Consider the following 26,979-nt stretch of genomic DNA (forward strand, 5'->3'; position numbering starts at 1 on the left):
GTGACTTTAGATCTCAACTAAAACCGTGTGATCGTGGCGTGAGGGCCCCGCACATGCCCTTTGCCTCGGGCCCCGCGGGGGCTAAGAACTGGCCTGCACGACATCACTGAACTGTGATACCAAACTAAATTAAAGATTCTCATGACTGGCTCTCACTATAACATTCATGCAGAAAAACGTTATAAGGATATGTTGAGGCAGAAAACTTCTGATATATAATGGTTAAAATTGTAATATATTTAAAGTTTTTCATGAATAAACACAACATTCAAGAATGATCATTAACAGAAGTTATCATTTACTCAGCTTTATATGAATTGATACATTTTAAACACCATTGTATTTCACCTGTTGAGTCATCCTTACACAAAATCAAGCAAAAGGTTTTTAAAAACAATAAGAAACAAATTATTGGCTTAAAAGTGAAACCCCAAAGTATCAGAAATATATGTAAAACACAAAAACAAAACAGTTTATGAAACAAATGTTAGTAGAAAATAATGAAACAAAAGAACTCTTTTAAAATATAAAGCAGTCTTTTGGGTACCATATTTTTTTGGCCACCTGCTGCTTTACAGTTCTTTGCTTATGCACATGCCTATCTGCATGTTCATTTGTGAGTCTGCTCTGTATATGAGTCTTTTTTCTGTTTTTTTTTTTCCTGCTACTGAAAAATACATTTTCTGAGATCATTGATCCCTCTCAGTTGTATAAGAAGATGTTCAGCTTTAGTGGGTGGGGGGAGGGGCAAACTCCCTGTTGACTGCAAGCAATGTTCAGATTCAGTCAGGAAGTGCTTCTTCCTCCTCCTTCACAATGCCAAGTTCGCGAAGAAAGGAGTATTCATCATTAAGGTATGCTTGATACTCCATCTTTTGCTTCTGTTCAATCTCCTCATCTGTGAGGACCACATTTGGTGCAATCTAAATTATCATAAAGAAAAGGGTCATTATCATTATCACTGCCAACAAATCTATTAAATTTAGCGCTGAATTTTTTTTAAAGTTCATTTTGTGTTGATTTCATGCCTTAAAATGCATCATAATAACTCTCATAGTTTATGTTCAGTGGAAAGTTTTAGTCTATGTCCCTATTGTATCATACAAACATTTATACAGTTATAAATAATCAATTAATCCCTCATATATTACTTACACCAGCCTTGCGCTTGATTTCTTGTACCATCTCCTGCTTTTCTTGCTCCCGAAAATTCCATCGCTCAACCACAAATGCACGTCGCTTCACCTCTCGTTCAATGTAATTTGTGACACCATTCAGCTGGGATTTCAAAAATAAGATTTGGCAAAAAAACTAAACTTTATGAAAATATGCAGCAACTCTATGTTTTTAAATAGCAGTATACCTCTTCGCAGAATCTGTCCATTGAAGTAGCCAATGAAACAAGATATTTATTTGGCTTTCTTTTTTTAAGTCCATCTAATATACGTTCACATCTCATTGATGAGTAAACCTGACCTATCAAGTTTTTATTTCAATATTGGACCATTTTTAGAATGGCTTCTTTTCATCTCTGACTTATGGACACATCATGATATTACAATCTGTTTTTGATAAAAAGCAGACCTATTACCTCTCCAGGTGTGGGCTGACGAAGACTCCAGGGGACTTCCATGATGTGAAGGGTACCGGAGTTATCACCCACTGCCAGTAATTGCTGTTTTTCTGAAATGTATTGAATGAAGGACATTCTGGATCAAGGATGCTGAACACAAACAGATCAATTTTAAGAGACTAAATAGAAACACTCAGAAAACACAGAATAGCAACCTACGTGTAGTTTGATATGGATAGATGCTAGTAATAGGTGCCGGAGATACACTCTGAGTGAGGCAGGGCTCATGTGTCTTGTCAAGTAGATCCCACACATCCACTGCGCCATCTGCTTTTGAAATGTAAAACACTCCAGCACGTGTTGGTGACCATTTGCCACAGGTCAAATGCACAGATCCTGAGGCAGACTGTATAATTGGGCCACTCTGCAGACACAGGCACATTGTATGTGCTTATTCCTTGGACATACTCATAAAAATCAATGGCAAGAATTAGTAGTTTCCTTGATCACAAGACTTTAAAAGTGGGATACTGACATAGCCCTTCTCATTTTAAAAACCCCGTAGCCTATTACTTATATTAACAGTAAGTAAAACCTGCATTGTTCGTGTAAAACTATGTAGGCAAATGCCTCAATGCTAATAGTCTTACTAAATGCTTTCTGATGAATTATAAAATTAGCACACATCGACAGCTCCATTAAAAGCAAAGATGAGTCAAAAGTATGATGTAACTTGGCTTTTTACAAGAAGCTTACTTTAATATGCTATGGACCAACCTGAGCTAAAAGGGATACACTGCATTATTTCATTAAACACATTTGCCAGGGTTATAGTGGTATAATCTGTAGTGACATTATGAAATACAGCTTCATACTCATTTCTCAAAATTTAAGGTGTTTCAGGATATAAAGGAAACCTGGAATAATTCTTTGAAATTAGCAACCAAAAATTGACAAGCAAAATCTTCAATGAAAAGGTTGACCATTGTTCTTGTTGACATCATTAGGCAAGAACAAACAGGCTTTAGGAAAAAAAAAGGTCATACATTGATCAAATCTTCATCTTTAAGACAGATTGTAGAACAAAGCACAGAATGAACAGCACTCTCCATGCCATGTTCCTAGACTTTGAGAAAACATTTGACACTATACATTGTGAGCCATTATGGAAAATCATGTATCATTATGGAATACCACAGAAAAAAGTAAATGTAATAAAAGCACTCTATATAGGTGTTCCTTGTCAGATGGTTTGTAGCAGCAGCAAGGTAGCAGACAATATCAATATTACTACTGGTGTCAAACAGGTAAGAATTCTCTCACCATTCCTATTTATACAGGCCATGGACTGGCTTATGAAACAAATAACAAAAGACATGTAAAAAAAAAATGTGTTGGATATTTATGTTTGTACCATAAGATAATGGTGATGACATCGTTACACTTTCCAGCCAACACAAGGGTAATGAGGAAAAAATAAATTATCTGACCACAATTGCATCAAAACTAGGAATTAAAGTAAACACAGGCAAAACAAAAGAAATGAGACAGATTGCCAAGTCAATAGAACCCATCAAAATTGATAACAAAGAAAAAGAGAAAGTCCAGAATTTATATATCTTAGCAGTCTAGTAACAACAGATGGATATACAGAAAAGGATGTGAAGAACAGACTCATCAAAGCAAATCAAGTTTTTGTCATACTAAAAGAAAGTTGGGAGTCCAAATCTCTAAGGAGGAATATAAAATGAAGCAATTAATGTCCTTTCGGTTTTACTCTATGGAAGTGAATGCTGGAAAATAGCAGCAAAAATCAGGCAGCAAGTCAGGAAAATTTTAAAGATATTTGGCCTCATTACTAATAATTACTAATGAAGAAATCTTTACAAGAGCCTGCACAAACATGACAACCATAATCCAAAAAAAAATATGGCTATGGCATGTGTGTAGAATGAAGCAAGAGACACCCCACAAAAAAGCCCTTCACTGGACAGCTGATAGCAAGAGGAAATGTGGTCAGCCAAAAGAAACACGGCAAAAGTCACCAGAGAAAGAACAAAATGACCAGAAACTGTCCTGGAACAATAGCTAAGCTTGCTGCTAAACGACAAAAATAGAGGTCTGGGATGCCTTATAGGTACAAAGCACCTCTAGGTACGAAGAGGACTAAATGACATACTCTTTTGAAGTCTTTTTCCCTTTTTTGTTTATCTGGGCATGTAAATGTAGTAAAGGCTGGGTTCAGACACCAGCTGATTAGTCAATTGGTCAGTAGTGCTGTTTGGTGCACAGGGGCAGCTGCAAGGAGTGTGTTACATCCTACCTAACACCCGTATAAATAGTATTGTCTTCCAATATGGTCGATCACCCTATGGCCTATACCTACACTGTAAGTGTTATTTCCACAAAGTGTGTGCAAACATGTGGTGAGCAGTAGACAACCCAGGTTACATAAACACTTTCCAAGGTCTGTGCTTCATGCGCCAAGAATTTCTGACTCTCCCCCTTTAAGGTTAAAATAAAAAGTAAGGCATCTAAGGCAGACATGGCATAACATCTGGCAGTCACCCATTTATTCACAAGCAAACAAGCATCACTAAATAGTTAGGTACAACTTACACTGACACCCTCCTTCCAAATAGTAAAATTCCATCCCCCAACACTGAGAAGAACTTCTTTCATGAATGGAGACCGCTCTAAGGCTACGACAGGGCCATCATGGGATCCATGATAAAAGCTTGGTTTTGGTGCTGAAAAGAGAACTTGATTATAAATTGTAATGTCTTCAATAAAATTATTTAGTTGGAACTGTCTCATTGACTGAAATGAACAAAATTAACTGTCATTTTGTTGTTATTGTTATTAGTCCTTACCTCTTTTAATTAGTTCTGCTTTATTCATTCAACAGTAATCTTATTTTATTTCATTTAAATCAGTTTTAAGTGTAAGAATTCTGGCTTAGGCATACAGTATAAATCTATGGTGCAAAAATCAATCTTTTGCAAACATTTGTACATTTTTGATTAATAAACTTTACAGCTGCATAATGATGTTTCAACACCATATAGGGGCCTTCAAACAATGTGCAATCAATATGCAGTTCACATATTAGTAGAAACACTTCACAGTAAACTTTGAAAACACACTCTGCAGCTTTCCAGTATCCTGATCTTTCTGTGGCATCCAATCTCCATAAACTATTTCTCCATCCTGCAATGTAATAAGAATATTAGTCGTAAATCTACTCTCTATACATCATACAATACCATACATCATGCTATATCAACCTCATTTACAATGTTCCATGCACCACTTCTGATGTGATTTCCTCTTGTTACTTTATTAACTTCCAACCTAGTATTCATATCCAGGGTTATTGTGGAATGCTACCCTAGTACCATTCTAGCCTCTCTCGGCATAAATCTTGTATCACTAGTATTTTCTGATGCATAATGAATTTTATTCCACATCTATCTTCTTATTAGGAAATGTCTCAGTCAAATTAAAAAGAAAATCAGCAGAAACTCAAACAATTAAGAGATAAGGCAACTAAATAACTGGACTGCTTCAACACTAAATTCCTTTGTTAAAACACTCTTAATTGGCATGGTGGCATGATGATAATATTAAATGAGATGATACTGGTGTGATGGAGCTCTGCCTTTTTGTGAAGGACAAAAGAAATGAGAAATATTTTTTTTAAGACCTTAATGTCTATTAATCTCCTTGGTGGTCATTTGAAAAGTTTTGTTAATAGTAAGAAATGACTACCTCAGTACCAGTAAAGAGGCAAGTGCGAACACCTTCCAGTGTTCGCTCTTTGCCTGAACTAGGCTTTGGAATATTTGCTGCAAAGCCACCAGTCATTGTTTGTGTAGGATCTTTTTCTGTTGTGTCTCCTGCAAACTGCACTGCAGAAAGTAGAAACTTATTAAGTTTTGCAATGTTGATAGCTTCTTAACATCTGTATTACATAGCATTTACTCCACACCATCTAAAGCAACTAAAATATTTCATCTGTAGATGGGTTCTGCCTTCAGTTTACTCCAGAATGTGAAGACCAAAGAGATATGTAAAAGGCTATTTTAAAATTAGGCATTTCTAGTCTATAACATTTTTGTGATGGATTTCCTATGCTTCACAAAACATTTACAAGAACAAAAAACTAATTCTCATGATGCGATTTAAATCACATAGTATTTTTAGATAACTGCTAAAGGTATTTCTTTCATAATATGACAAAAGTGAGGCTGAAACAGTGGCAACCTGGTTTGACTGCATTATTTTATCTTGTCTTTGTGTAAGAAATTCAATTTCAGTGACTGGAAGTGCTTAAACTCACATGCTGATCGGTCACCTTGCCGCTCATGCAAAGAGAACTTGACAGGTGCATGGTCTCCACCAGGTTCAGACTTTGACAAATGCATCTGACCCATAAAAAAATCAACTCTGAGTGCAATTGTGAAGATGATACACTTCAAAATTATATGATGGTTAGGCATCTTGTTAACCATTTCTAAATAAAAAAGTGTGAGACATTTAGAGTAACTGTGTGCATGTTGCTTCTGTGACAGCTTATTTTTTTAACGAGGCCCTATGCTCCTTGAGGTGTAACAAGGACTAAACTAAGCTAGCTGTCTGCATGTGTACAAGCATGTGCATATGTGTGTGTGAGAGGGAGAGAAAAAAATATCCTGTTTTTTTTTTTTTAATCATCTGAATGAGAAGGGAACAGGAAATGGCAAATATGGGCAGATGGCAAATGCTTTGTGTGAAAGTGCACGTGTGAGTGTCTCGTGACATCTGTTATATTTTTCTCTGATGTAATGGCATCATTAAGAGGAACCACTAGAATAAATTGTGAAAATTGCATTTTTTAACAGTGTACGTTGTGTTTTGTACTGGAGTACAGGTTATGGAACCTAACAGTTTTCTTCGTTTTTGTAGTGTTAAGTCATTACCAGACTTAAAAGGGGACAAGCAGAAAGGTAATTTGGCAAAAATTGCAACTTTTAAGATTGACATATATTTTGAATCTGGAGCACCTCTTCTTTGTTTAGTTCTAAAACCTTCCTGGAAAAACATTTGCTAATTGACCTTCTGTAGATCATTTGTTTTACATTTTAGACTTGGGCTTTGACCACATCAAGAATAAATCAGGATATATAATAAGGCATGCATCCCACCACTAAAAAGTGCTGAATTCTATATCTATTTAAAGGCTACAAAACTTAACTGCATATGGCAATTACATTTTCAGTTTTACAGTTTTTTTTTAAATATACTAACCACTTTTCTATAGACCATTTTTCTACTCTTCTTTCTCAGTTTTCATAGTTTTATCTTTAGTCTTATCTCAACTTTAACAACACCTTAACCAAGGAAGGCAGAGCTAAGAAAGCATGCAGGCTGTTTATGCATATTTATTTAAAAATTATGCAAGGAAAATGTTTGTGAATTGTTTTATTATTTACCATCATTTCTTAAAATAAAATAGCATATTTTTGGTGCTTTTCCTTTATTTGAAAGCCACTGTAGTGTGTTTTAACTCCGCCAAGGACGGTCCCAAGCCCAGCTGAAAAAGGAGGAGGGTTGGGCGTGGGGCTAGCACCCCCACCCCGTCAAACAAACCCTTGCTACAAAAACATCGAAAACAGTAAAACAATTGCCAACAGTCCTGGAAGAGGAAAGGCCTTCATCTAGAGGGAATATGACGTGCTGCGGTGAAAGCCGATCTTCGGAAGCTACAACACCAACCACCCTTCTATCGACCAGGAAAACACTTTCCATGACATGGAACCCTCAGGGAAAAAGAAAGCGAGGAAGGCCGAGAAACACCTGGAGACGGAACCTCGCCGCCGACACCAAGCTCACTGGACTCGGATGGGGGCAACTGGTGACGGTAGCCCAGGACAGGAGGCGTTGGAGGACTGTCGTCGATGGCCTATACACCAGGAGGGGCGAAGGGCATAACTAACTAACTGTAGTGTGTTTAATTGTTTGAGTGGGAAAATGACTCCTTTTCTGTTTACTTCTTTTTATTTATTTTGTTGTAAAAACTTACCTTAAGCATAGGTTTCCAGGTGAGATCCAGATATTTAAATGTGTTAGAAATACCCATCGGAGTTTTTGGTCCTTTATCCTCTTCTTTGGCTTGTTGTCCTTTGGATGGGCGAGTGTCCCAGAACAATATACAGCTGTGAAATTGAAACACCATCAGTATGATTGTCAACAATTAACAAAGCTCTTTTATTGATACAAGGAAACTCAAGAGCCAAAAAGCACTTTTATTCAAGGATTGTTAGGCAGTTTCTTTGCAGCTTTGTGAGAATGAAAATGATTAGAATGTAGTGAAAATAATGTATGATAAACATTTTTGATATAATTACAAGATTGTTGCAGGTCATGTATTACACTACACACTTGCATTACTTGGTTCAGCTACACATTTATTCCACAGCTCTAACATGAGAGCATTCTTTGTTCAATGTTTTTGCCACTGCAGAGAGAGTATTTGCCTTTCCTTCAAATCAAATATCCAAGATCTCTCCTAACCATATTCTTCAATACTTTGTAAATAACACAGAACAGTGCTACCTTCCACAGGCATAAACACTTATATGGAATCTACCTTCTAGTATGGAATTTGTAGCCTAGTGGCATCTGCTGGAGTAATGACAATGCCTCAACATAAAACTGAAGATCATATATTCACGATGTTAAGGATATACTGACAAGGTCTTTGTATTAGAAACAATAACTCACTTGTCTGTGGCACAAGTAATGAGCTGTACACACTGAAAGCTTTTATTCTCCAAAGGTACACCCATCCGGCTTATCTGAAAACAATTTACTAGTGAAGAATGTTTCGAAAACATGAATAGGGGGTAAGTTGGACAAACTTAAATTCTAATCATTCTAAACACTTTTAATGAAACGTCTGTGTAAATTGGCAAACATGATGCAATCTAATAAAAAAAAAGAGCTGTTAATTTGGAAGCCAGCAGACAATGTCAAGCATTTTGTACTTACAATTAGTTTACCTTAATAATTTTCTTGAAAATCCACTGGAAACTATACTCACTGTCACATGATCAGGTAGCCACTGGATGTCTGTAATAGAAGCCTTATGCCCATGCTCTATGCTTGAAACTGCACAATACCGCACAATTGGAGTCTTCAGAGCATTGGGATCTTCAAAACCTGGCTGCAAAATAAAAAAAGGTATATTTACAGTTATTCTTTTGGATTAATTTACTGCTTCAATGGATTCCATTTATGACATTCTATACCTTTCCTAAGTAAGCATAATTACTGATAAAACAGTTCATAAAATCAGTTAATAAAAATTATTTCATGATACTACCATCTTTTTTCTTAATGTGCCATGCTATAGTTGCTAAAAAAAAGGGAAAAAAAAAGCCGTACCAAAACATTACTGCGTTTATGACGATTTCCAGCCCGAAGCTGTTTCAACCTATCAGTATAAGCTGCAATATCCCATAATACAATCTGGCCATTGTAGCAGCCTCCTGCAATGATGTTGTGATCAGTAGGGCAGAATGCAAAACTAAATATGTCTTCTGGTGCCTCTAGGATCAGCTGAAAGACAAAACAGGTAGGTTATAGGCACATATCCATATTAAACTAAAACATGCACATTAGAGGTACTGCTCCTGGGTTAGAATATACATGCAATATTTCAACATCAGAGCTAAGGTACAAAAATAAAATGATATGAGACATGTAACGAGCAAATTTCTCATAAAATTACAAGATAATATGCAATGGATAATAAATAACTTTTACGTTTAGCAAAATAAGAGAAGAGGCTGAAGCCAATCCTAGTTTAGAAAACAGCATCAAGCTGCAGGAAAAAAATGTGTTCCTGAGAACTAAACTGTAACTGAAAAGAAGAAGCTGGAGAAAAAAAAAAGAAAACAAGAATTCACATGAATAGAGACACCATAGGCTTATGGAGATTCACTAGAGCACTGCATGAATCAAGAAGCTAAGGGATAAAAATCACACTTGCAAAGGGACAGAAGAAGAAGAAACACACTGACTGGGAACATTGCTGCTAATGCACTTAGTGATGTTAAAAGACTGCAAACATTAGGAATCTACATCACTACTTAAACATAGGATAAAAAATCATAGCGGAAATGCGTCAGCATAAAAATAAATACATCACCCTCTCTATCTGAAAAGACCTGACATTTTAGCAGAGCTATACAAATTGCACAAGAGACAGATGAATGGGGAAGATAGATCTCTTAAACAGAAGCACATGTGAACTCTCACCTGAGGATTTATGGGATCAACAAAACTCCAGATGAGAATTAGAGAAGGTGTCATTATGACCTTTGCAGCCTGATCGATACGCTCATCAAAAGATAATCTTTCAGCTATGGACACAGCTACCACACCTGTAATGTACAAAAATTACCACACATCATATTGTAAAACTCCACTTGCATTTCAAAGTAAAAGTCCATATTGCCCTGAAACATATTGACGTAATTATATTATAAGAGAGATTAAATATAAATGGTTCTGTATGTGCTTATAGGACTGACGAGAGAGGGGGACAGGTGGGTCTGGTATACCCAGGCCAGCGACTGTGAAGGGAACCTGGCCTTGGTCAGTGGATTTTTTTTTCCTTTTTCTTTTAAAGAAAGGTTGACATAACATTCCTTACTCTGGGGATTTTTTTCTATGGAGCAGGGGGTACTACAACTCTGATCCTTTACCATCAGTTTTCCTCATTTACTAGCAATCACATGTAAACAACTCTATGTTTAAGTAGTGATGTAGATTCTAATGCACTTGTCCTAATGTTTGCAGTCTTTTAAATGCATTAGCAGCAATGTTCCCAGTCAGTGTGTTTCTTCTTCTTCTGTCCCTTTGCAAGTGTGATCTTTTATCCCTTAGCTTCTTGATCATGCAGTGCTCTTGTGAATCTCCATAACCTAGTGGTGTCTCTATTCATGTGAATTCTTGCTTTCTTTTTTCTCCAGCTTCTTCTTTTCAGTTACAGTTTAGTTCTCAGGAACAAATTTTTTTCCTGCAGCTTGATGCTGTTTTCTAAACTAGGATTGGCTTCAGCCTCTTCTCTTATTTTGCTAAATGTAAAAGTTTGTAGTTCACTTGTCTTGGAGTGTAGTTCTTTCTCACACCTCATGGAATAGTTTCTTTGGCTGCCTCTATGATTCTGTTGTTAAAATCTGTTGACAACATTGTTTATATTTCTTCCTTCCACTTTAAGTGTCCTTGTAGGCTCATTGGTGTGCATGCTGAAGAGTTCCTACTATGCCTTCTTGTAATTCCATATTGCAAACTGGTGGGGGGTGGATTTGGTGCCATACTTCCTGAAGAAGTACTAGACAGTGATCACTACCTCCTAGCTGTGTTTCCTACTTTCTGCTGATTTTCTTATTGATGTTGTCTGTGCAGAATGCCAGGCCTCTGGCATGAGTAGAAGGTTGGTGTGTCAGTGGGGTCGATGTACAGGATTAGGCGTTTCTCATCTTGCCATGCTTCTGTATTTTCTCTTCCTTTATCTAGGATGTCATATCTACAGCTCTGAGATTAAATGTTGACATCTCCAACGAAGAGGGAGTCACTTTCCAGGACCTGTATAGCATCGAATGCGAGCGTCTTATCACTGGAGCAATATAGCAGTTGACAACACTGATAATGAGGTCTTACATTGTTACCCTGACTTCGATGTATTTCATTTGTTCATGTTTCTGCTGTTTTATTGACAATGACATTAAATGGATCACATGCACCAGCGCGCACACACACACACACAGAACAAAAGACTGAACCTTTTATAGTAGGATGCCACTGGATGCAGGTTATTGTTTTGTCCTTGCTAAACTGTAGGTCTGTGAAGGACTGGTACTCCTGCAAGGCAGACAATGACCATGAATGATAAATGATGAAGAATCAGTTCAGACTACAAACACAAAATTTGTTTTCTTAGTTGGTGCTGTCAAGAAACATTCCAAAATTCGACAATAATATAGCCAATCTAAAATGTTTTGTTTATACATATGTTTAGTAAGAAAGAGAGAAACATCAATGCATAAAGCAGCCAAGAAAAACTTTTCTTCATGTCTGCCTGTCTAGTTAGTATTGCCCATTAGGACAACCACAGAAGAATGGAAAATGGAAGGCATTACCTTGAGATGATTATCTGCCTTGCTGCCAAAAGCATCATCTGCATCTCCCAGATTTATCCAGTCATCATAGAAAACATTCATGATAGCATTTTGTTGCAGTGCAAGATTAAACCTGAAAATCAAGAGATCACAAAAAACTTCTACATGCAAAACTGTTTACAATGGAAAATTATGAATTGAATAACAAATAAATATTACAGTGAAGTTGTTACAGCCTAGAAATACAAACCCACTTAGCCTGTGTGTGTGTGTGTGCCATAAGTACATGGCTATCAATGTTGAATGTTTCCAGTAAACCAGACCCAGTTTCTGCATATTTTATAAAGGTAACAAGAATGTACCTACCTTGGCTCCACCTCCTTGAGAAAGTAGAGAAAATCATCTGATGCCTCAATTTTCTCCAGTTCCTCTTTAGAGAACTCACGTGAATAATACTGAGTGTTGTTGTTTTTGGGATACTTCCAAACCGTTTGGACACCTTTGTCTATCTGCTGTGGTACTGCCTAAAATTTGAATACAGAAAACTCATACTTCAGGCAGAAAGTTAAAATATAATTTGCAAATTTTCTTCAGTAATAATGTTTTAACATGATCAATGTCTGTCCTTGCTTGGTCTTGGTGATGAATGGGTTTGGTAGACTAGACACATGAAAGACCTAACTAGAATATTACCAATCATTCATTGAAATATATGGTAGTCTGAAAAGCAGGGCTTCCTTGTAAAGTATATGTTTTTCAAATTTCAGATCTAAGTAACTGACCCCCAAACATGTTGGTATTAAATTACAAAGATAATAAATAATCTACATAAATCTGTTGGAAATAGGATAATTAAATACATTGTCTCTGTTAACTGTGTCAATCCTTAAAATATCTCAAAGTTTCATCCTGTGCATGATATAGGAATCATAGCTTATTTCCTGTCCCCATGTTTTAGAGAGAGAGAATAAACATGCAAAGAATATGTTTATGTATTAACATCACAGAATGCACATGCCAGCTTGTACAAGAGACTAGTCAGAAATAATAATCAGGCCAGAATGAGTAAATAATTTTATTTTATGTTTATTCCTCTGTGCATAGCTTATCTGTGTGGCTTATACGTGAATATATTAAGCCTTTGCGTGACTAGACAGTGTGGCTTATCTAGGGTTATTCTGTTGTGTAGCTCACCTGTATGCTTTTTGTCAGCTCCATCTTCCTTAGATCAAAGCTCTTGTCTTCATATGGAAGGCACTCAACGGTGCCTTGCTTTGTATCGCCTGAGTTCCTATCTTTGAAAGTAACTGGTGCACCAAAGTACTTTCGCAGTCTTTTTATGGACATCTTGATCTGTTCAAAAACTCTCACTGCAAATATAAGTTCAAAAGGTACAGTTACCTCCAATTTTGACCCTGACTGAAATTTATGACTAATAAGCACTGTGCACACCCACTTGTCATAGCAAATTTGGCCAAGGTATGGCATGATAAAAATTAGGTACCTAAACCCTCTAAATGGTGGAATTATTATCTTGTCTCTAGGAATAATCATACTCACTTTTTCTCTGATCTCTACCACATTCTCTTCCTCCACTTCCTTCTCACTGCCCTGTGAGATCCAGTCTTTAGGAGTTGGAGGCACATAAACATACTGCACTTCCTCCTCCACTTCTTCAGTTTCTTCACTCTCTTTTGCCTCTTCTGGAGGCTATGCATATACATGCCAGAATCAACACAAAATGACTTACACAAATATCTCTACATAGCAACATTTGTGCTTCTGTGTTATGTAAATGTGAAATAAGTTACAAGCACATTATTCCTCCATAGTAATTACTCTATATATATATTAGATTTAGAAGTTTCCTTTGAAAATAAGAGTAATGGAAGATGGGTTTTTTTCAGACAGCATACATTCAAAGGTAAAACACAATAAAAAGAAAAGATCCGCAGGCTATATGCATCATATTTAACTTTAACCTTAAACTTGTGACTAGATCCACAATGAATAGACCCAATTTTACAAAATGAAGGCAAGTGAAAAAGAGAAACGGGGACTGGCTTGATGCATAAATCTACAACTAGCCAAACAGAATTTCCAGCTATGCAGCCACATATGTTCTCAGTGATAGAGATGCTAAGACATAATGTACACAAATAGCAGAAAACTTTCTAATAAATGACAATATCTGTGCAAAGACATCAATACTAATCATGTAAATATAAGATTTCATTAAACAACTTCATGGCATCAATTCAGACACTTCTATACACATGCACATGCACCTGTGGCTGTAACCTGTACTGTGAAAAATATCTATGTGCAAAATAGCTGTGATGTTCACTAGGCTAAGGTATTCCATCTCAAGTCCTTCTTTAACAAAAAATAAAAACCTTACCACTAGGTGAAAATATGCACAAAAGTCTAAAGGATACATGTGTACTATACACAGTCAAATTTGGGTATGCATGCATTTGCACACACACACACATATTGGGAGAAGGGGCAATCTCTAAAAAGAAGAGAAATATATATGCTCAATATACACTCCCATTTTCTGATAAATCAGCCCCTCGATCTTTTGTCCCCTTCCCCACATGCCTCCCAACACACCTCTCTCTCTCTCTCCATTCTTAACACAGATTTGCAAAAGGTGTGAACAGGAAAGGCAGATAAATGTTTGAACCACCTGTGCACTATTCAATTTACTTATATTGTGTTTGAGTAAAAAGCAATAACTTACAGCTTCATCATGAAAATCCTGGTTAAAATGTATATCAACATCGTTTTCATCATCCATCTGTATTTCAGCTAACAATATATCAATAAAATTAGGATATGACAGGCTTTTTTAGCTGCTAAAGTGTGACTTATGAACACTGCCACTGATAGATATGTAAGAAATGAATAGTTATTGGAATAATTCTTTCATATACTTCTTTATTTCCCAAGAACTGTACTTACATTGAGAATCAGTTCTTAGCCTCCTCTGTCAAAGCAATGTAGAAGTTTTGTCCATATTTGAATTCAGCATCAAATACCACCAAAATCTCATCTGAAGGATAATCCTGAAAACAATAAATAGATCGCTGGTAATTTTGCCATTTTCAACTAGCAGGCAACTTACAGGTAATTTTGAAGTCGACTTGAAAATTACTTTAAATGGAGATACTACTAGCACTAAAAATAAGAATAATAATTGAATTTGTAGAACAAATATTTCTGTGTAGGTAAACTCAATGTGCTGAGCACAAAAGAATACAAGCGCATCAACTGTTTGGCACACAACTAAGAAACAAGAGCAATAGCATACGGATGATGGTAGCAAATGGGACTGATGGACTGATGTGATGGATAAAAATAGGGTACAGAAGAGCGAGAAGACAGATTTCTTGGGTTATGAAAAGTATTTCTGGAAAAGGTGGGTTTTTGAGGCTGGGCTTGAAAATTGTATGCACACTTCGGAGAGAAAGGGCAAATAATTTGAGGGTAGGAGAAGGAGAAGCATCCGATGCATGTCACATAGATAATGTCAACACTAAGAGATCTGTGAGACAGACATGGGTGGTATAAAGGCATCGATTTTATATATTGGGAATCAGACCTATACCAATTAATCAAATACACATACATTTTAATCTACAATGAAATAATTTGATGAATTCATTAAGCTATAACAGCATTTAAGACATGAAATCTCAAAGATTTTCTGATGTTAAAGGCAAGTAAAGATGAAATCACCAAAACTTATTTAAAATAACTTTCTGAAAACAAGACTATAATGTCTTACAATAATCTGTGGCTTGAAGGGATGAAAGTCACTTATCGCAGCACGGTTCCTCATGTCATCTAGGATCTCTTGCTTAGTGATGATCTTTATTGGATTATCAGCAGTCACATCTTGATCACATACACAGTGGAAGATTTCCTGGGTCTTGGAGGTCATAAAAAGTGGGGAGCATCCAGCAGGAAGGCCGCCTGGAATTTTTTTTTTTAAGTTTAAAGATGATTTCAAAATATACTTTAAAAATGCTAAGCAAACAAAGGTTTATAAACAGTCTTAAGAATAAAAATGAAATCTCTGACAAAGATACTGACACTGCTCATTACTGTAATAATTTAGATACATAAAAGATAGGCTGATTGATTGCAAGAGAATGTGTACATGGGGTTTTATATTTAAAAAAAACCAAAATAAATATGCTATTATCTCAAAACAAGAACAAAATGCATGGCACATCATGATAAAAAAAACATAGCACAATTAACATGGATAGCATGGATGACATTCAATGAATGTAAAATTCCCAAACTGGCTTAATAAATATATTCTAGGTCAATCAAAGAAACTTCTTCTGAGGAAAAATAAGAGTATTAAAATGAACTTGTTTTATGCTGCAAGATTAAGAGCAGCATGCAGGAACCTTGTTCATAATGACAAATCCCTTAATATGCATTTGGAGTGAGAAAGATATCACTGATACTTTAATATATTTCTTTATTTTTGAACAGCTTCATAGATTTGATTGTCTGAACAGTATGAAATATGTCAGTAATACTATCAAAGCAAAACCATATTCTCTCTTGTCCATACACATTACAACAAATAAGATGTCTTTCAAGACCCACCCTCTTTGACTCCTTCATCTACTGGTTCAGGTACTTGCTCAGGTTTCTTCTCTTCTTGGCCTGTTACTCTTCCTTTTTTTTTGAAAGAAAAATACAGCAAATGTTACATAAAGTTTGTTTTTTTTTTTTTTTTTTTTTTTAGTGACATGCTCCTCATGGTTATTCAGACCAATTTGCACAATACTAATGGTCAAAATAAATATTTTTCACACTACAAAAAATTCCATAAACAGACTAGATAAAAAGGCTGCACAGGTATGACAATAAAGTCCTGATTACACTATTGCCTTTTAAAAAATCTCTTTCAATTTCGGATCTTAAATAAGTTTTCCTAATTCTCTTCTAGCACTCTTTCAGCATTTGTGTAAACATAATGGTAGTTGAGCAATCTAGTTGTGTATAAAAAAATCAATGGTCATGTTTAGCGAGCAAGACATATTTTGATTTGTATGAAAAGGAGAAGGCAGATTCCCACTCTACAATCTGGTTCTGGGGTACGAAGCAAGGGTAAATCATTGCTATAGGACAGCATGGGGAAATCAAGGGAAAAAGTCTTGTTTGGGTAATTATGAAGCTGTGTCGAGACCCTGCAGATAATACTTTACTCACTCAATTGACTGTAGTATGAAGCAGTGGCAAAGATGGGCTCTGGAAAAAGTAACATAAAGCAATATCTACTTGGTCTGGACACCGCTTGGTAATTACAGAGACATTTGATCTTGATCCAGGAGTCTCACTTGAGGAAAGGAGAGATCCCAAGAAAGGAGAGATAAATAAACCATCAAAAGGACAAAGAGAGAGGCAGCACCAATGAACTAAATAGCCAGAATGGTCGAGCTAACTTAACAGGATCGAAAGCAACTACAACGCTTCTATCAAGCTCTTTTCCTTCAGCATCATAAAACTGAACCTCCTCCAGGGCTATAACATAAGCAGCAGGAAGGTTGGTGATCTGCCAGTCTTGTTTGGGAAGCTGTGAGTATCAAACACACGCAGGTGAAATTGACCTAAGTATGCGATTCTTTATAAGTGGCACAACCACCACAGTAGCTTTATATGCTGTCGCTCTCTACAACCCACCTTGCTCGATCTTTACTTTTTCCACAGTCATGAGTGTCTTGGTCATTTCAAGAGTAAATCTTACTCATTCTGCTCGTTTTCCTACTACGTGATGATGATGATGATGTAGTTTTATAGCGCGCTAGTATCCGCATCACAAAGATGCGCTCAATGCTCAATGCTCAACGTGGACTGAAGCTCTGCAATTCTAGACACAACTCATCCTCTTTCGCAATCTTCAGATTATAGTCTTCAAAATTTTCCTGTTTGAAAGGTATTACTTGTAAACGAGGCACAGTCTGTTATCGTTTTGTTTTAATATACTGATTGTCATAGCGGGAAGCTATAGGACGTTCCTTTAGTTTTATTAAAGGTGTGCATTGGGAAGGGGGAGCTCATGAGACAAGAGAATGAGACCAGAACAAGCAGGGTTTCGCCAGGATATGTCAAGCACTGATCACGTACCTCGCCACCCTATTTATCATCAGTGAGCAGTCTATCGAATGGCAATCCTCCCTTTATATAACTTTTGTGGATTTTGAGAAGGCTTTTGACAGGTAGACAAGGACGTCATCTGGAGGTTGATGAATCACGATATGGTACTACGCCTAAGTTCATAAATATTATTCAGGGGTTGTACGAAGACTCGTCCTGCCAAGTTATCGACAACGGCAAACTCACTAAGCTTTTCATAATGAAGACAGCTGGGTTGCATATTATCGCCAACAATCTTCCTGGTGGTCACAGACTGGATTATACGTAAGACGACCCACAACAACAACAAACTGGTACCAGAAGACCTTCATCAAACAGATTGAAGACCTGGACTTTGCATATGAGATTACAGTCAAATCTCCCTACTATGCCACCTACCGGGACCGAGCAAAAGTGGCATAGTAGGGAGAGTGGCATAGTAGAGAGTGTTCGTAAAAACGGCTTTATTTGCTCAAGTTACCCGTCAGTCCAAAGCAGGGGTGGGCAATTAATTTTCCCAAGGGACCGCATGAGACATTGGGATGGTTTTAGAGGGCCGGACTAATATAGTTAACTCAGTTTTACCCAATACTGTATATATACTGGCGGGCGGGCCGGTCAGAGACAGGAGGCCTTTGCCCAGGTCTGGTCCAAAGCTCTCAAGAATCGTCGGCTTCGCTAGCTGTCTCCTCTCATTCTCCCCCTCACCTCTTCATCCTCCACCCTCCCAACCACATCCGCGCACCTGCATCCTGTCGCTAGTCGACTCCCTCACACCTTCCCTCTGTCACGTGACTGTCACCCGGCTAGCGACCACCCCCCCCACCACATTGCCAGCCTCCACCCTCCCTGTGTGCGTGCTATGTTCCATCCACCTAACTGCGATGTCCCACACTACCATACAGTTTAGTAATCGAGCACTGCGCGGAATTTTTACAACTTGTGTCTTGTAACAGTCACAAAAAAGTGGCATAGTAGGGAGAGTAGGGGTGGCATAGTAAATTTTTTTTTACATTGAATTTATAGTCGGGACCGAGCAAAAGTGGCATAATACCGAGAGTGGCATAGTAGAGGGGTGGCATAGTAGGGAGATTTGACTGTACTAGATTAGTCTCCTATCTCATCGGCAAAAGCATGCCCAAACCAAACTGAATAGGCCAAATTTAAAGGAGAAGCGGAGAAAAATGGCTTAAAAGTCAACAGAAAGAAGACTGAAGTGATGAGAATCAACAAAACTAACAGGAACTCCCAACTTCAAAGAGAAAACATTCTGGAAACAGACCGCTTCACATATCTGGAGAGCATCGTCAACAAGGACAGTGGAGAAGACGATGACAAAAGCCGCGTCAACAAAGCCATGCAGGTATGCTTCCAACAGTCTACGCCCCATCTGGAACTCCCGAGCATTATCCCTCGGGAGCAAGACCCGCATCCTCAACTCAAATGTGAAGGCAGTTCTATTGTATGGTTCTGAAACCTGTAGATCAGTGACAAAAACCATCAACAAGCTCCAGACCTTTACCAACCGATGCCTACGCCATATCCTGCGAATTAGATGGCCTGAAAAGATCTCCAACATCAGCCTGTGGGGGAAAATCCAACAAAAATCTCACTAGCCAAGACAACAAGAAACGAAAGTGGAGCTGGATAGGACATCATTGCCAGGCAGACGCTTGATTGGAACCCTCAGGGGAAGAGGAGAGTTGGGAGATCAAAACAGACTTAAAAAAGACTAGTATAGAGATCGAGCGAGGCAAAGGATGGAACCACATGGACCCAACTGAAGGGGGCTGCCCAAAACGGGGTCCGCTGGAGAGGTACGTGTTGCGGCCTTATGATCCTCAAGGAGTAACAATTAAAGGACTATTAAACTAAACTAATCGAGGGGGGAGGGGGGGCTCGTAGTAGCCATAGAACAGGCGCCTTAAAAATGTTGATCATAGCTAAGTATTTAGACATTATCAGCTAGGAAAGATGATCAGACAAAACGGAAGCAACATTAAAACAACCATTAGAAACAATGAGCTGTCACCATTTATACGTTATGATAGAAGGTGTCCAAAGGAACGGACGCATGATAAAACCACGAACTAAGATGATAATAAGTCGTCAAAGGAATAGAAACAGCAGGAATTGATATCACTACAAAACTATCAGACTAACACAATAATAGATGTCTCCTGTCTCTCAGCTAAAAGACTTCAAAACTGCGTGTCACTTAAAAAAAAAAATCACGATACACAACAATTTTCGTATCTTCCCTGCCGAAGATCTATAACTAGAGTATTTGCTATATATATAAAGCTATATATATAACTGTGTGTATTAAATGTCTGTGTGAGTATGTATGCCTGCCCTTGTGAGCAAAAGACAAATTTCTGTCTTGGGTATCCTTGACAGACAATAAATTCTGATTTGATTTGATTTGGACAACTTATTATATTTACACAATTCAAATCGACAGATAGAATAATAATTAGAAAGAGATGACAAAAGAACAGACCTACTTCAAATTTATACAATTCAGCAGATCAACTGCTAGACTAACATGCATCATAATAGAAGAAAATATATTAATCTCTTTCACAAGTTTGTCGGCTTCTAAAAGAGTTGGTGTAAGGCTCACCAACTGCTGAGATCTTTTTGGGTGGCATAATTTTTGATCGAAGATCATAATAAACAAGGGAAGATGTGTCAGGACTGGGTAGGATGACGTCATGCGTGTTATGACGTAAATATCGAATGATGTCACTGTCACAATTCGATATATTTCTATACAGAGAGAGAGAAAGAAAGAATATGTATAGTGTGTGTCTATAAAGAGAGTGTATTTACAGACATATTTCTATACACAGAAAGAGAGAATATATATATATAGAGTGTGTCTATAAAGAGAGTGTATTTATAGATATATAGAAAGAGTGTGTGTATAGAAAGAATACATATATATAAAGATGGAGAGTATATATATATTTGAGTATAGATATATAGAAAGAGAGTGTGCGTATATAGAATGAGAGAGTAGCGTCTTAAATTTAGTTCCCAGTTGGAAACGCGGATCAGGGTGGCTCGTGCAGAACGGGAGCTGGGCTCCTTTGTCCTAGCTGTAGTGATAATTATCTTGAAAGTCATACTGAAGAAAAAAGCCATGCAGCAAAAAAAAAAAAAAAAAAAAAAAAAATTCTATTTAAAATTCAAAGGCTTTAGCAAGTGAATGATGTCACAAAGGCAGCTATATAGAGGACTATTGTTTATTCTGACTGAATGCATACACGTACGCGTGCTGTTCCATTCACGACACACATACATACACGCGCGTGTACATAGGCATGCACAGAGAGTCAGACAACAACCATAGATGTCAGGAGTGTGAACGGTGATGGCCACAGTCTTGAGGGGTGGGGACGTACAATAATTGACAGTACCAGCAGGATCTTTTCCACAACACCATCGACTTTAGAAGAGCATTTACGGAATCTATTGCATGTGGGATGTGACAAGAAAACTCCGCATCGAAGAAAGCCTCGTCCAAGTCATGGATGCGCCGTACAAGAGATCAACAGACACTGCCACCATCGATACCCAAATGGAAGCTTCACACCTCCATTTCCATTGGTGGGTGGCCTATGCAACTTGCGCTTTGTAGATGACGTCGATCTGATAAGAGACACGAACAGCGAACTGTCAGACCTTACCAACAAATTGACGTAATGCGAGTGCTTATGGAATGGACACCAGTACTGACAAGATTCAGGATCATAGCAACTGTAACAATGACCGGACAGGATTAAGGCGCAGCAAGAGTCCATCAGGTTTTCTAAAAGTCCCCGGATCGTCGTTCCAATCCTGCCGTACGAGACCGAAGGAGATTGTTTGGATGGTAAGATCTATTTGGTCATCGTGAAAGTTTCTGCAGTTTTGAAATGTCCACTTTAAAAGTATGCAGCTCAAAATGAACACCATTATGCACATCGATGTGCCATAGTCTTGCCAATATAATGAAATTCAGCCATCAGCCATCAAATTATCAGCCATCACCATGTTGAATGTTTCGAACAAACAATAATGTATCTTTACTCCTAACTGTGTGTGTTAGATGTCTGTATGAGTATGTATGCCTGCCCTTGTGAGCAAAAGACAAATTTGTTGGGTCTCCTCGACAGACAATGATGTCTGATTTTATTTGATTTGAAATGGAATGTCTTTAACCAAGAAATGTACACGGATTTTATCCAGAAAAATATTTTAGCCACTGAATCTAAGCACTTCCAGAGATCTGTAAATTCTTTGACTATAATTATATAGTCATTTCACACGACTCATTTAAGACTTTTTTGGTACCCATGTATAATTTTCTATGAAAAGTAACCCTACAGACACAAATCAGCTAACAGAAGTTAGTGCACTAGATCAGCATTTTGTTATCATTTGTAGGCAGTTATCATCATTGTCTCCATCGACAAGTCTTATGTGATGCTGTGCTTTTAAAAATATTTCACATTACTTTGCTCTGACCTGTTAACACTGTACAATTCACCGAATATTTCTAATTGAAAGGCCTTATTTACTGAGTGTTGCTGAGAACATTTGAACTGTAAAGAGTTAAGGTATAAAATGACTCAGAGTGGGCTTAAAAGGCTGTATCCTCAAAATAAAAGTTGAAAATGGCTGATCTTGGTGAGCATTAAGTAAATAGTTAGTGTGAATGTACACAAACATATTATCAACCATTTTAGTGGCAATACTGGACAAAATAAAATCCAGTGTGATATCTGCCAAAATATGACAACCACTACTTTTTAGAAATTTCTTTTTATGTACATTATTTTTTAAATTACAGGCATTCCTCTGGAATGTAATCCATGGATAAATCACATCACCTGCAAATAGATTGCTATTGCATTTTTCTGGATAAAAACCAATTTAGAAAGAACAGGCTGCATCCTAAAAAATTACTAGAAAGCAGAACTAGACTACACACCTTTTCCATCCTTGCCTTTTCCTGCCTTCCCTTTCATTTCGGACTTTGCAGATGACTGAGTACTACGAGCACTCCCAGGCTTATTTCTCAAGGAGGAGACATTCTTCTTAACATCTCCAGACTTTCTTCGATCACTTGTCGCCGTGTCCTGCACATTAGAGATGGTTTGTATATTTGAAAGGTAAAATTAGAAACTAGACTAGCAACAAGAAGACTAGAACACACCATAAGTCTTACAGACCTTAATATATTAAGTCATTAATCAGCTGTGACCCTACTTTTAAATCTCCTTTCCTGCTGTAACATATGCTGCATTTCTCAGATGCTTTTGATTATGATGTATCACATATGTTTTGTAACTATGGTCTTTGGTACTGTCATAAAAGGGTTTCACTTGTCTAGCTGACTGTACTAAATTATTGATAGTGAACAGTTTTTGATTTGATATTATAGTATTTCAAGTCCCAGTGTTTGATATTACTTAATTGCACTTTTCTTTTAACTCTTTCACAGTTATGGTTTATGACATTTCATAACTATCTCATTCATACACAAGAATGAGAAAAAACTTACCTGTTCTTTCTCTTCATGTTGGGCTGCTTTCTTTTCTTTTTCAGAAGATTCTGTGTCCTCATGATCTGCCATTTTTTTTTTTAACTTGAGTGTTTACAGATACTTCAAACCCTGTAAACCTAGAAAGTATGAAAAAAAAAAGACCCAACATGCACGATTATTATTTAACAGAGCAGTCCCGTGAAATTTTGTTTTCAAAAGATTTTTTTTAATTGAAAAGTTTTTCTCTTAATTGGAGTAAAACTCAGGAACAGTAGGAAAAATGTAGCAATCATGCACATACCAATTTTGCTTGTTTCAGGATCGTCCCTAGATTCCCCATGTATATAAATATTTTTCGATGCTGTATTAATCATTGTTCTTCTTTTGTAATATAGATTTCAAGCATATTTATTAGAATGAATGTTGATTCTTGTCCTACCTTGCTTCGACTTTATGAACAGTACTAGGACTCCAAAACTGTGGTGGCTGCCATGTTGGTATCTGAGATAAACGCTCCCGTTGCTACATAGAAATGTAACTTAGTTTCCTTTCAAACATTTGGTTTACAGTCAAGTTACATAGATCAGTTTTCGAAAAAGTACACAAAACGCAAGACACATAACAAGGAAATATAACATATGAAGAGAAAGAGGAAAAAAATGTACACATTGTATAAATATATTTACGAGACGGAACAGCTTCACTGGGGATATAGCTCAGTGGTAGAGCATTCGACTGCAGATCGAGAGGTCCCCGGTTCGATCCCGGGTGTCCCCTTAACTTTTATTGTATTTTCATTTTATAATGTTCCATCTGCTTCACGCCACAACTTATACTGCATCACCTAGTTGCCACCAACGATACGGAGTACTCCCTAGTAGCCATGTACACCATGAGATAAGATAGGGCGAAGCTACCGTTTTCGAAACAATGTGGCGGAAGCCAATCATTAATTTCAAGTTGTAATCGGAAAAACAGCGTAAGCTAATTATTCGCACCTGCGAAAACAGAAAGAAAGCAGTACTTGATGCCATATTTTTTGTTACATAAATTAAACTGAAATATTTAATTTAATTAATGGTAAACAATTAAGATGTGCAGCTTTCATCTTTTACTTAAAAAGGAAGCCAACCACACGTTATGCAAGGAAAGCGACATCTTTCATGGCAGGAAGTCATCATGGCAAACTCCAACGACGGAGGTGCAAAAGGCAGCCATTACAAGTCTGCACTCAGCTCCGATGTCCCATGCGCAATATTTTTAGATCCTCGGGCAGCAGCAGCAACGCAGCAGCAGCAGCAAGTCACAACAAACAATTCGCTTACGAGCATTATGGGGAGTGCAAGGGGATATAGCTCAGTGGTAGAGCATTCGACTGCAGATCGAGAGGTCCCCGGTTCGATCCCGGGTGTCCCCTTTTGCTTTGTTTTGGTTTCATTCCTTCTTTTTTATTGCAACGTGGCATCAAACGATGCATCTGAAATGAGTTTGCCGCATGAAAATGTTTTTTTGTTTTTAATGAAAAGAAGCTAGACCAGAAGACAGAGAAAGAAAATTTAGATTGACAAAGAGCTAGGGTGAGGGTGGAAGGCATGTGAAATGTGAAGATGGTTGGATTTCAGAAAATAACCATAGATGTCAATTAAAGTCATCGTGTTTCTTTGGATACTATTTTGCCCTCAATAATTAATTTTGAAAATAAAAGGTAATTTGCTTCATACAACAGCTAACGCAGAAAGAACATAAACATAGAAAGAAAATTCCTACTGTCAGTCCCCCTACCCCCTAAAATTCCAAAAAGTAAATATATGTTGCCCACTCCACGCTAATCCAAATAAATATGCAGACCTCTCCAGTCTATCTATTCGATTGCTACACTTGATTTATCTGTCCGCGAAGCAGTAAACTTTGCACGGCGGGTTTGGCTGTATGGACGTAACTTTTCATGAGAGCATTGAACACAATGTCTTCTTTGATTTCCCTCAGCGACAGTAACATAAATCACAGTGAATTTGGCACCGTAACACAAGAGTGAGCATATTCTCATTCGTGGCTCCAAAGCCAGGCCGGGAGGCGGATGGTCAAGCATGTACGTGTATTTCAGGTAAAGTATGGCTATAAAGAAAACTTAGACTAAAGTTTAGACATGAAACTTTTCTGCTTTTGTCGTGAGCCCTGCCATTATGTCAGTACGCTTTAATGTCATTTAGACTGACATTCAGGAAGATAATTGTGTGGGCCACGTATAAATGCTATTATACGTGAGGCTTTTCTTTACCTTTACCTTGGTCGGACTTTTCACTGTATGCAAAATTTATGTAAACTGATGCTAATCACTCCTGTCAACGTTTATTTCGCATCGATAATAGCAACATATTTATATATATATATTGCATATGTTTAAATGGTGACTGGTGGGTAGTTTGTAGTCTTTGCAGCACTTTGAGCTCGAAACCACACTGGATGAAATGCGCGCGAAAAATTCTAGTTCTTCCGTGCCTTTATAAGAAGGACATGTATGAAAACAAATTAGCTACAAGAGCTGCTAATTAATAGACAAATGGAATTTATAGCTGGAGAAAGCTTAACAGTGGAACGTTTTCTTTCGTGATTCGTGCGTGTATCTTTTTTTCTCTCTCGTTCTCTCCTCTCTTTCTCTCTCTCTCCCAGGATTAAAAAGGCGAATAACAGCAATCGACCTGCTGTACGTATTGGGACATGGCTGAAAACAAGCAACAACCAAAAAACCCACGTAGTTTCGATAATATGTTATGAATATCGATCCCACATCGCAAGCAATCCATAATTTGTATAATATATATGATTGTTGGTCGATCTATATTTATATATCGACTGTAAGTAAACGAAAAAAAAAAAGGTTTATACTGTTGTATAAGACCATATTAGACGTAATTAACTAGTTTTTAGACGTACGCAAGCGCATACATCGACGTCTATAGATGCCATGCACAGTCTTGCATGCTACAATTAATTGTTGTGCTTCGATCCTTTTCAGAAAACGCGCGCGCGTAAAAAAACAAACAAACAAAAAACCACTTAAACAAAATCAAAAATCAAAAACTCATTGATGCAGTGATAAAGGCATAAAATTGTTTCCTCTTGGGGCGAGAGAAGCGAAATTCGCCACCACGAACCCTTTAATATAAGCACGAACTTGTATTACATCTGTTGAAATATACTTTCTTCTTAATTATTAAAAAGATACATCAAAGCAAGGAACTAATTAAATGCGAGGATTGTTGTTAATTTTATTGGAATAATTCGAGAACAATGATAGCTTAGTAAAAAGTGTTCGTGAAAAGTAAGCTATTGGCGCCTTCTGGCTATACATATGTCGTGATCCTGTAGTCGCCCCTAGTATAGAGCATAGGCCGAGCGCAATTATACACCCCGACATCGGACCCGGTTCGATCTGGACGTCCCTTTCCAGTTGTAACCGGACTGACCGGCACCCTATCGCTACTAACACCCTAGCGCCAAATCAGTCCGTATCCTCTTTTGTCGGTCCAGGGCAG

At 37.4% G+C, this 26,979-nt stretch overlaps 2 protein-coding genes and 2 non-coding genes across 4 annotated transcripts in view; 3 read left to right on the forward strand and 1 right to left on the reverse strand.

Moving 5' to 3' along the window:
• Window positions 1-278: 278 nt before the first annotated feature.
• Window positions 279-24,228, reverse strand: LOC112573571 (WD repeat-containing protein 63-like). Its single transcript, XM_025254056.1, is given in 25 exon segments — window positions 279-923; window positions 1,156-1,278; window positions 1,592-1,683; window positions 1,793-1,997; window positions 4,193-4,323; window positions 4,720-4,783; window positions 5,345-5,484; window positions 5,916-6,000; window positions 7,638-7,770; window positions 8,339-8,412; window positions 8,658-8,780; window positions 9,002-9,175; window positions 9,878-10,002; window positions 11,407-11,485; window positions 11,764-11,875; window positions 12,109-12,266; window positions 12,937-13,095; window positions 13,303-13,440; window positions 14,031-14,043; window positions 14,710-14,813; window positions 15,536-15,723; window positions 16,375-16,446; window positions 22,889-23,036; window positions 23,462-23,580; window positions 23,883-24,228. Coding segments are annotated over 24 exon segments (2,853 nt in total). The 5' UTR covers window positions 23,534-23,580; window positions 23,883-24,228; the 3' UTR covers window positions 279-782.
• Trnac-gca lies at window positions 24,149-24,220 on the forward strand. The gene has a single exon. It is a non-coding gene; the product is annotated as a tRNA-Cys (tRNA).
• A 560-nt stretch (window positions 24,229-24,788) lies between the features above and the next one.
• Window positions 24,789-24,860, forward strand: Trnac-gca. The gene has a single exon. It is a non-coding gene; the product is annotated as a tRNA-Cys (tRNA).
• Window positions 24,861-25,447: 587 nt separating this feature from the next.
• Window positions 25,448-26,979, forward strand: part of LOC112573069 — a 36,863-nt gene continuing 35,331 nt past the window's right edge. The window contains exon 1 of the mRNA XM_025253074.1: window positions 25,448-25,547. The gene's annotated coding sequence lies outside the window, so the exon portion shown is untranslated. The remainder of the gene's footprint in view (window positions 25,548-26,979) is intronic.

The sequence above is a fragment of the Pomacea canaliculata genome, linkage group LG10, assembly GCF_003073045.1.
Source record: "Pomacea canaliculata isolate SZHN2017 linkage group LG10, ASM307304v1, whole genome shotgun sequence".
Lineage (NCBI taxonomy): Eukaryota > Metazoa > Mollusca > Gastropoda > Architaenioglossa > Ampullariidae > Pomacea > Pomacea canaliculata.